This window comes from Leptopilina boulardi, unplaced genomic scaffold, assembly GCF_019393585.1.
Source record: "Leptopilina boulardi isolate dan_hultmark-lab unplaced genomic scaffold, ZJU_Lbou_2.1 LbouV2_330, whole genome shotgun sequence".
Lineage (NCBI taxonomy): Eukaryota > Metazoa > Arthropoda > Insecta > Hymenoptera > Figitidae > Leptopilina > Leptopilina boulardi.
In genome coordinates, this window is record NW_026137897.1 from 1968965 (window position 1) to 1980315 (window position 11351).

Sequence of the window (11351 nt, forward strand, 5' to 3'; positions counted from 1 at the left end):
AATAATAAATATAATAATAACTATAATATATAAAAATAGATTTAATAATAACTAATTTAAACTTATTTTTCAAATAAAATGTGTTAAATAACCGCGCTTTTTTAAACCAATCAGATAAGAAGAATTGGACATGCGCATTTCTGTTTATAAACACGTGATACCAACATTAAACTGTCAAAAAAAAGCGGAAAATTTATAAATTTAAAGAGTACATTCTGTATATTTATTTTCGTTAAATATTTTTCAATGTAAAAATTACACAATTTGACAATTGAATTTCATTTAATAGACATCATTTAACAAAAATGTGAAATAATTACAGGTAACTATATATAGAAATCTTTCAATTTTCTTCTAACCTAACCTCAAATTAAGACGCACGTTTAATTTTTTTCTATTAAGATCCGTATAATAATTTCTTTTAAACTATTTATAGAAATGATGAAATCTATGTTTTTTTTTTCTTTTGTGATTCAATAATCTTATTTACTATATATGTTAAAATATTATTGAATAATTGATTACCCTTTACATTGTAAAAAAAAACAAGATTATCATTATATAGTTTAATATATATATACTATAGGGTAAAAAAGACCGATAATTTGAATGTAAAGAAATATTACGTAAAATGTTATTGATGACAGAAAAAATGTAATAAACGTATTGAAGATGTGACAGACTGGTAAGGGACTAAAATAAATTTTGATGATCTAGTGTATATTATCGACAAAACGCGGTGTGCGGAAACAAGTCGTTCTTCAACGTGTCTTGATAGTTCAGTCGATTTTCACTGTTCAAAGAGATAAGTAAGTAATAAATATTCTCTCCGACGGGTAATTTAATCATTTAAAAGTATAAAACTTGTGTGATTTGATTCCAAGGTGAAGTTAATAAAAAAAAATTCATATTACATCCCATAAGAAAGAGAGAGAGGTTAGAAGTAAATTTTTCATCATCTCCGAATATAGAAACGTGTAATTTTTATTTTCCAGCTGTCAGAAATTAGTATTTTTTTATTATAACACATTATTTACATTTTTCTCTTTTTGATATAGTTTTGTTATATTTAGGTTTAATAAATAACTTTTTATGCGCAATTTAATCTATTTTTCTTTTCTTTTTTTTTTTGCGGAGATAGAAATTTATCTTGTGATAGTTTTTTTTTTTTTTTTTTTTATTAACAAAGGGGGAAAAAAGGTGGTTAATAATATTTTTTCTTATTATAGAAATAATTAATATTTAATATTTTTTTTTAAATTAAGCTTTAAGTTAACATACATTTATTATTTTATTTTATTATTAATTAAAAATTCCTTGTAATTTATTTAATTAAGTAATTACAATTTTTGAATAACCTTGATAAACAATATTTTAACATCGTGAAAAATATTTGATTATTGATTTTTAAATCTTTCACTTTTTAAATTAAAATTTCTTTTTGCATTTTTTGAAAATCTGTAATTTTTTTTTGTAACATTTTTTCATTTAGTAATTTTTATAGTTATTTATTTATAAAAAAAATTTTATATTATCAAATTTAAAGTACCTTTAATTTAACAAATTTATTATTAATTAAAAAAATTTTATGTTATTAATTTTGCAATTATTAAATATTTTTTTTCTAATAATTTAAACATCGTGGAAAATACATGATTATTGTTTTTTTTTAATTAAAAAAATTTTTTAAATTATAAATAAACAAAATAGTTTGTTATTCGTTTTTAAATTTATAAATCCTTATTTGCAATTTTACTTTTTTCTTTGTAAAATTTTTTATGTTTATTAATTTTAATATTTATTTATTTATAATAAACATTTTATATTTTTTATGAATTTAAAGTAACTTTGATTTAATAAATTTATAAGTAATTAAAAATTCATTGTAATTAATTGCAATTATTGAATAATTTTAATTAACAATTTTAACATTGTGAAAAATATTTGATTATTGTTTTGTTAAATTCTTAAATTTTTTACATTTTAAATTTAAACGAAAAGTTTGTTTTTCGTTTTTAAATTTGAAATAATATTTTTTTACAATTTTACCTTGTTCTTTGTAAAAAATTTTATTTTTAGTAATTTTAATAGTTAATTATTTATAATAAAGATTATTTTTTTATCAATTTAATTAATAATAAAATATAAAATATACTTAATTAATAATAAAATAAATAAAATATAAATTATATTTAATTAATAATAATTATACCGTTAATAAATAAATTTTGATTGATTAACAATTTTAAAATCGTGAAAAATATTTGATTATTATTTTTTAAATGTAAATTTAAACGAAAATTTTGTTTTTCATTTTTAAATTCAAAAATACACAATCTGCAATTTTACTTCGTACTTTGTTAAAGTTTTTAACTTTAATTAAAAAATTATTTCAATTTACAGAATTCACATTGAGTGATGAAAAATTCTAGGATAGGAAAAAATTAAAATTTTGCCATAAAAAAAAAAGAAGAAGTGAAATAAAATGGATCGTCCGGAAGAAAAAGAAAATGAACTTAGTAATTGGCCTTACATGAGTTTAGCATCGCTTTCAACTTCATTTGTTGCTAAATTAACAACAGTTGGAATTATTTGGGGATGGGGTTATATGAATTTTAGTCTCGCTTGGCTAATTGCTCCAGTTGTTTTAACTGTTTGGAGAACGGAGAGAAAAAAAGATCATGAATTAAAAAGACTTATGGCACAAGCAACTGCTCTTAGTAAAGAAAAAGATGTTATTGCAAGCCGAATGGATGAATTACCATCGTGGGTTTATTTCCCCGATTTTGATCGTGCCGAATGGCTTAATAAAGTAATAAATTTATTTTTTAAATTAATTTAATTCATTTTTCAATTTTCAATTTTATTTCATGAAAATTTATTTTCTTTTGCAGATTTTGTGTAAAGTTTGGCCAAGTATAAATCATTTTGTTCGTGATTTATTTAAAAGTACAATTCAACCGGCGATTATTCAGAGTTTATCTGAATATAAAATGAAGGGATTTCAATTTGAAAGATTAGTATTAGGACGCATTGTAAGTTTTTTTTTTTAATTCTAATTTTTAATCGGAAAAATTGATATTAAAAATCAGTTTCTTTTTTATAGCCACCAAAGATTTATGGTATTAAAACTTACGATAAAAATACATCGAGACATGAAATTATTTTCGATGTGGATATATTGTTAGTATTTTTATTTCATTTTTTGTCTTTCTTTTTGTTGGAATTTAATTAATGAAATACTTTCTTTTTTTTATACAGATATGCCGGTGATTGTGATATTTCATTTTCAGTGGGAAATTTAAAAGGTGGAATAAAAGATTTTCAGGTAGGGAAAAAGAAATTCTAATTGAGGAAAAAAATTTTTAAAAAGTGACAAAAAAAAATTTCTTTTTCTTTAGCTTCGTGGACTTATGAGAATTGTTTTGAAACCATTGATTCCTGTTATGCCCTTAGTTGGCGGTGTTCAAGCATTTTTTCTAAATAATCCAGCTATTGATTTCAATTTGGTTGGAGCTGCGGATATTCTCGATTTTCCAGGATTTAAGTACGATTTAATAATTAATTGATTTTTAATAATTAAATTAAATTTATTAATTTAATAATTATTATATTTTGATTTCAGTGATATTTTAAGGAAAATAATAACGCAACAAGTAGCGGCACGTTTAGTTTTGCCGAATAAAATAATAGTTCCATTATCAGAAGATATTCCTTCCGAAGTTTTAAAAATGCCAGAACCTGAAGTAAATAGAAAACAAATTTTTCTCTATGTTTAAAAAAAATTTCTCTATTATTAAATAAAAAAATTTTCTTAAATAAAAAATTTATTTCAGGGTGTTTTGAGAATTCATGTGGTACAAGCGAAGCATTTAATGAAAAAAGATATTGGCGTCTTGGGAAAAGGAAAATCTGATCCCTATGCAATAATAAGCGTTGGAGCACAAGAATTTCGTACAAAAACAATTGACAATACAGTTGATCCAAAATGGGATTATTGGTGTGAGGTGTGTAAACTTTTTTTTTCTATTTTTTCGATTGACGCTCAAAATGCATGTTTTCTTTCCTTCCTTGAATTAATTTACAAAAAAAAAACCTTTCAATTTCTTATGCGAGCTTTTACTATATGGTAAGATTTTAAATTATTTTAATTTAAAGAAAACAAAAAAGGATAAAAACAGTTTAAAAACTTTTTTCAAATTATAGTTAATTAATATATTTAAATATTAATTTCTTAAATTACATTTCTTTCTTTCTGATAATCAAAATTTATTTCTTTTTCTAATTATAATGATTTGAAAAAAAAAAATAATTATTAAATTAAATAAAATTTAAATTAAAATTTTATATTAAATTCAGTTCTATTATAAATTATAGAAAATTATTTTTCAGAAAGTAAAAAAATGTTACAAAAAAAAAAAACAATCGTTTTGCATGAAAACTTCACGATTCTTCATTATTCATAATACACGCATTTTTTTTTATCTATATCAGGCTTCGAAGTACCGGACTTTTTTTACGTTCTTGATATTTTTTTGAACAGGGCTAATTTTTTAATACTAATTTTGACCAGAAGATACAAAATGCTGGTTTTTCTAAATAAATGTAAAAAAAAAAAAAATTGCCAGAATTATGAAATTTTTAAGTCTATTAATTGATAATTAATTAATTAAAATAAAACTAAAGATTTATTCAGACAAATTCTCTTCAATTTTTTGAAAAATCTTCATTAAAATTCTTGAAAAATTAAATTATTTTTTAAAAATATTAATTCAAAAACGAAATTATTTTTTAAAATATTAATTCAAAAATTAAATTATTTTTTAAAAATATTAATAAAATTTCTAAATAGTTGAATTATTTTAAATACAAATTCAAATTAAAATTATTGGAAATTCAATTAATTCCAAAAAAAATTGCAATTTAAACGCTCTTCAATAATTTCAATTCAAAAACTCAATTCGTTTCAAAAATTGCATTTCAAATAATTCGTAAATTCAATTATTTTAAATATTTTCATTTAAATTATCAAAAATTCAATTAACTTCGAAAATTTCCATTAAAATTCAATATTTTCAAATCTTTAACTAAAATTCTTTAAAATTTAGAATTTAGAAATTTCTTCTTAAAATTTAGATTATTTTGAAAACTAAATATTAAGGATTCAATTATTTTTTAAAAATTTTTATTATACTTTCTTCAACAGTTGTTATAATTATATTTTCGTATTAGTAATTCGTAGTTAAAAAATATAATCGAATTTTACTTTTACTTTAAGAACGATACTTTTTTGAAACTTTTTTTTTTTATTTTCGGCGAATAATTTACATACTTTTTTTTTTAGTAATCCACTATACTTCGAAGCCTGTTATATTTTAATGATGTTTTTCTCTTTCTCTCTATATCTTTTTACTTTTACTAAAAAAAAAAAGAAAATAAATTTTGATATAAAATTTTTTTTAAATTAAAAAAATTTATATTTTTGACGAGTTTAAAGCAGAGGGGAAAATTTACAATCGCACACAAAATGCATTCAATATATATATAGAGAGAGATAAGGATTGTGAAGCTATAGAAAATAGGCCTCATTTAAATACTACCATTTATTTCTTGGAATGTGTGATATGTGCAAATGTTACGTGTGATATGTTACTTGAATTAGTGTGTCGTGACGTCGGCCATCGCTCAGCAATTGACAATTCACGTATGGGATCTCGACGACACAAAGAACGATGAAAATCTCGGAAGGTATTGTAAAAAAAATATCTTTTTTTTTGAAAATTCTTTTTCAATCGGATTAAATTTTATTTTGCGCCATTATCGTTTGCCAAAAAAAAAAAATTTACTTTTGTTTTCTATAATTATAATTTTTTTTTTATAATTTATTAAATAATTTATTAAATAATTTATTTAATTAATTTTTTATTTTATTGTTATTTTATTTCTATAACTTACGGGTTGCGCCATTATCGTTTACCAAAAAAAAAAAAATAATTTACATTTGTTTTCTATAATTATAATTTTTTTTAATATTTTTTTTTATAATTTATAAAATAATTTATTTAATTAATTTTTTATTTTATTTTTATTTTATTTCTATAATTTACGGGTTTGAATTTTATTAATTTAGAATAGAATTACAATTTCGTAATTTAAAATAGAATTTATAATTTTATAATTTAAAATTTATAATTTGTTTAATAAATTTTTTTTTCTTTAGAACACAATTATACAATTAGTTTATATTTTTAAATTTTCGTATTGAATTTTTATTTTATAATTCGCGTCAAAATTAAATTTATTAAAAATTGCTAATTTTAAGAAATATTTATATAAATATTGAAATTTTGTAGGTGTTACACTTTATATCATTTATACAAAAATTCTATTTATTGTCTTTAGCGGTGTTGTGTCTCTTAATGGTTTTTTTTGTGCTTTTTGGGTTTATATTGCGATATGTATTTTTTTAAAAAATCTTTTGGTGTTTAATTATTTTCAAATGTAAGCATGCTTTGTCAGCTTTTCTTCTTTTGCACAGTTAACAAATTTTTCTTTTCGTCCATTATTAGATAAAGTCTCAATTTCAAATTATTATTTCAATTAAATAAAAATTAAAAATTAATTTTTTTTATCCCTATCAAACCTTTTTTTTTACTTTCGTAAAATTTTCCTCGCTTTAGAAAATTTTTGGTAAGTATAATTTTAAATGTTTAGATTGTTTTTTGCATGAAAGTTAAAATACAAAAAAAAGAGGGGCAAAAAAATGGAAGTTAATGAAATTAAATTTCAATGAATAAAACTTTTTTTTTCTTTTTGAAGAAAAAAAAATAAATATTTTGATATTTAGGCTGTTATCTATTCAATCAATTTGCAAGAGATTGAATTATCGCTTTGGGATTGGGATCCAAATGTTCCTGGTATTCAATTTGATGACTTCCTAGGAAGGTAGTAGAAATAATTTGTAGAAAAGAATTGTGCTCTAATTAATTAACTCTTTATAGTATAGTTTGCATGATTCTTAGTTTGTGATTTTGTTTGAAGTAGAGAAAAAAGTGTTTGTTTAGAAAAAAAAGTGATCAATACCACTAAATTGATTTTGATAAATTAAAAATTAATCCAACTGTTGAAAATGATTTATTTTTTTATTTTTTTTTAAGGATCAATTTCTAAACGGTTTCTTCTAGTCTTAAATTAAAAATTTAAATAAAAAGATCCAAATCTCGTATTAAGAATGTAATTGCTCTTAAAATCTAATCGCAGATTAAATTTAATTTAATTATTTTTATCTCTCGAATATTATCAAAAACATACAAGTGGCTTTTCAAGTGTTTGAGACTTGAAGAAGCTTATGGAAAAGTATATTATTTTTTGATAACAGTTTTTTGATTTTTTTGGCAAATAAAAAAAAATTTAAAGCTTATAATATATATATGTGATGGCAGTTTATAATTGATGAGGGCTTTGGACCCAACTGCAAGATTCATCTCTTTGACAAAGACAACCATGGTCAAGATGATCAACTTGGCAGGTATTGCAAATACAAAATTTATAAAAAAAAAAAAAGAAAACCCAGAAGAAAATTAAAAAAATCAATTCTAGAAATTATTTTCTTTTTACTCAAATTTAGATAATCTATAATTTTTTATATATGCACGATGAATTTTTTATAAATTCAATTAGAAAAAATGTTCAGCGATTTTTTTTGTGAAAAAAAATTCCTGTAAGTATTTAGAAAAAATATCCCTGAAAATTCCACATCCTTCTTCATTTCTATAAATTTGCCACACAATGAAAATATTTTAATTATTTTATTTTTATTTTTATTTTTATATTTTTGCCATTAAAATATTATTTCAATGCCAGAATTAATTTTATTAAAATTCGCTATTTTTGAGAGCTTTGCTGGAATTTTATTTCGTCTATAATTTTGTTATTCGCATGTGTAAATATTATTAATTTATAATTTTAAAAAAGTACTTGTAATTAGAATGCACGTCTTGTAATATGCTTTTTTTAATTGCAAAAATAATTTTCAATTTCAAAGTGTAATTCCTACACGATTTATTATAAATTTATAATTTTTATTTTTAATTCTGTTTTGATAATTAATACATTTTTTTTTCTCTTTTTAATTAAAATAGAGCTACCATCGAAGTTAGTCGAGTCAAGAAAAAAGGAACCATTGATACTGTGAGTTTTAAAAATTATAATAAAAAAATTTAATAAAAGTTTAGATTAATAAAAATGGTTTTTGTAAAAAAATATTATTCTATTTTATCAGTGGATTTCATTGGAGCTGGCAAAGCATGGAATGGTACATTTGCGACTCAGTTGGCTTCAACTTTCAAATAAAATTTCCGATCTTCCTGCAGTGAGTATGTTTTTAATTTTTGGGAATTTTTTTTTTTAATTTTTCAAAGTATTTTTCAAAGTATTATTAAAATAAAAATAAATTACGAAAAGAAAATTGTTGTAATAAATAAATTTTTGTCTTCTGATGTAATAAATAGAAATTATTATTTTTTTTGTAGGCTCTAAAGGAAACTCAACAGCTACGCGTGACGTCTATGAGTACAGCAATTCTTATTTTGTACATTGATTCAGCAAAAAATTTACCAGTGAGTGAATTTCAAATTATGGCAATAAAATTTAAATGCGATGGAAAATTTACATTTGTTTTTTTTTTCGAGAACAAATTTAAAATTTCAAATTGATTTTCAAATATTTAATGTCCCCTTTATTGTAATTTATTTATAAGCGAATGAATTTTCAGTGTATTCGTGGAAGTAAGCAACCAGATGTTTATCTTGAAGCAAGCCTTGGCGGAAAAACAGAGAGAACAATAACAATTTTACGATCATGTGATCCAGTTTGGGAGCAGGGATTCACTTTTCTCGTTGCTAATCCAGAAACTGGGACCATGTCATTTAAGGTATATATTTAAAATTTTCCTTTTTTTTTCTTTTTTTGGAAAGGAATAATAAAAATATTTTCTTTTTTCTTTCAGATAACTGATGAAAAATCGGGAATGATTGTTGGTACAATGAATTTCAATATTTCCACTTTACTCGAGAAAGCGAATTTTGAATTGAAACAATCACCATTCGATTTGGAGCAATCGGGAAGGGAGAGCAAATTAATAATGTCAATGATTTTAAAGGTTTTGATAAATTAGAATTAAGTTTTATAATTTTTTCAAATTTACAATTTAGATATTTGGAATTTTAAAATACTTTTTATTTACTTAGATTTTAAAATACGAACAGCCAAAAGTTTCCTCGGATGATGAGGATGATCCTGATAATTTTGAATCCCAACCAAAAATCGAACGTCAAGGATCAACAATCAGTAATCTTTCCAGCAGTGGCAAGTTTATTTTTTGAAATTTCAAACTCTAATTATTTTTAAATTTGCGTTTATTTATTTTCTTTTTTCCCCACAGTTCCGCCCAGTCCATTGAAAAAACAATCGTCCAAAGAATCATTACAAAGTGCCGGAAGTAATGCATCGGTAACAGGAGTAGGAGGAGGAGGTGGAACAAATATTTCAACTGTTCCTGAAGTTCCAACGCCAATTTCCGAGGAACCAATAATTCGTGAAACAATAACATCACAAACATCTTCCGTTAATCCAAATTTAGTTCATAGACATCCAAGTTTTACATCATCAACCGGCGAATCAAAACTCGGAAGAATTCAACTCACATTACAATACAGTGAACCACGTCAAAAACTTTTTATTCACGTCCACAAAGTAGCGTAAGTTTTTTTTTTTAAATATTAAAAATTTTATTTAATACAGGCCTCGGATTATACGATTTTTTTTTTTTTAAATATAAATCGACTAAAACGAGTCGATCCGAGGCTTTTTAATAAGAAAATTAAATTAATAATTTAATTTAATTTTTATTAATTGATTCTATTTAAAAAAAAAGAATTTTAAATTTAATAAAAGATAATGATTTCTAGGCATTTGCCTTTACCACAAAATGATCCGCACAACATTCCGGATCCATACGTAAAACTTTATCTTCTACCAGACAAGCATAAGGAAACAAAACGAAAAACAATTGTGATAAAGGATAATTGTAATCCAATATTCGATGAGAAATTTGAATATATTGTATCGCAGGGCGATATTAATAGTAAAACACTTGAAATTTCTGTATGCACACAAAAAGCATGGCTATCAACGGGCAATAATATAATGGGACAAATTCATATTGATTTGTCGCAAATTGATTTTTCACAATCAGTCACATCATGGTTTGATTTACAACCAGAAATTAAAGACTAGATTTGGAGGCGTAGAAGAGGGAGATTTTTTCTCTTTTATCAATTTTTTTGCAAACGCAAAAAATAATTCTTTTTTTTTTTATATCAAAGATTATGAATCTCATTTTTTTTTCTATTTAGCGTGTTAAGGCAAAAAAAAAAACCTTTTTTTTAAATACTTGGGCATTTTAAAAATGTTATGAAAAAAATATTTCATATTTATTTACTCTTGAAATATTTTCTATTTCTTAATTTATTGTCAAAAAAATTATTTTTCTGATTATTTTTTTGTTAAAGTATTTTCTAAAAATATATAAAAGAAATAGTTTTTTTTCCCGTAAAAATAAATTAGTTTTTCAAATAGAAAAAAAAAATATACGCTTTGCCAGATATTTGTATTTATAAACGGCAATTAAAAACAGTGTGATAATACCGGAAAGTTTTTTTTTTTCAAACGCTTTTAGTAAATTTTAACCAAAAAAAAAAAAAAACCGGATTTACTTAAGGCACTAAGCACCGCGATACTAATATAGAAATATTGCATAATTTTTTTTTTTTTTTTAATCTAGATTTTGTAAGTGAATATTATAGATTATAATTTTTATCTCGAATCTCACTCTCTACGCAAATTAATATATTTCTTCAAAGCCTGATATAAAAGGGAACAGAACTTTCCGAGTACTTAAAAAGTATTAATATATAATATTAATTAATATTACAATATGAAGTCCAAAACAAAAAAAAATCTATTGTCTATTCATAATCTTTACTAAACATTTTTTAAAATATGTTATATACACAAAATAATAATTAGAGATATAATAATTTTTAATCAAAAAAGCGTCTCTAGCTTGTTAAAAATAAAAAAAATTTATATATATTTATATATAAGTTGATAAAAGTGATTTAAAAAGTGCGTTGTTATATTTATACTCATATTTACACTACGATTGTTCAAAATATATTTGCATAATTTACCTGTTAATTAATTTCAAAAAGAAAATTAGAAATAAATTACAAAAAAAAACAAAAACTGTTGCATATAAATTAATATAATTTTTTTTTAATTGCAATTTA

At 22.1% G+C, this 11351-nt stretch overlaps 1 protein-coding gene across 6 annotated transcripts; it reads left to right on the top strand.

Moving 5' to 3' along the window:
* Positions 1 to 165: 165 nt before the first annotated feature.
* On the top strand, positions 166 to 11239 carry LOC127285286 (extended synaptotagmin-1). Of its 6 annotated transcripts, none has more exons than XM_051311220.1 (17): positions 166 to 322; positions 2404 to 2812; positions 2895 to 3035; positions 3107 to 3183; positions 3262 to 3328; positions 3402 to 3547; positions 3626 to 3746; positions 3837 to 4007; positions 6848 to 6945; positions 8142 to 8190; positions 8282 to 8371; positions 8532 to 8618; positions 8774 to 8932; positions 9008 to 9160; positions 9249 to 9366; positions 9443 to 9758; positions 9969 to 11239. In XM_051311220.1, exons 2-17 carry the CDS (start codon positions 2486 to 2488, stop codon positions 10294 to 10296), a joined length of 2448 nt encoding a protein of 815 aa, XP_051167177.1. In that variant the 5' UTR covers positions 166 to 322; positions 2404 to 2485; the 3' UTR covers positions 10297 to 11239. The 6 variants fall into 6 exon arrangements, with proteins under 6 accessions (XP_051167177.1, XP_051167179.1, XP_051167176.1 ...); XM_051311222.1 differs by lacking the exon at positions 166 to 322 and adding an exon at positions 452 to 685; XM_051311219.1 differs by lacking the exon at positions 166 to 322 and adding an exon at positions 453 to 809 and having other exon boundaries at positions 9969 to 11238.
* The last annotated feature ends 112 nt before the right edge of the window (positions 11240 to 11351 follow it).

Coding starts and splice junctions, on each gene's coding strand:
- LOC127285286 (XM_051311220.1), top strand. CDS start 2,486: ATGGATCGTCCGGAAGAAAAAGAAAATGAACTTAGTAATTGGCCTTAC. Junction 3,036..3,106: donor GATTAGTATTAGGACGCATT/GTAAGTTTTTTT, acceptor TCTTTTTTATAG/CCACCAAAGATTTATGGTAT. Junction 4,008..6,847: donor AATGGGATTATTGGTGTGAG/GTGTGTAAACTT, acceptor TTTGATATTTAG/GCTGTTATCTATTCAATCAA.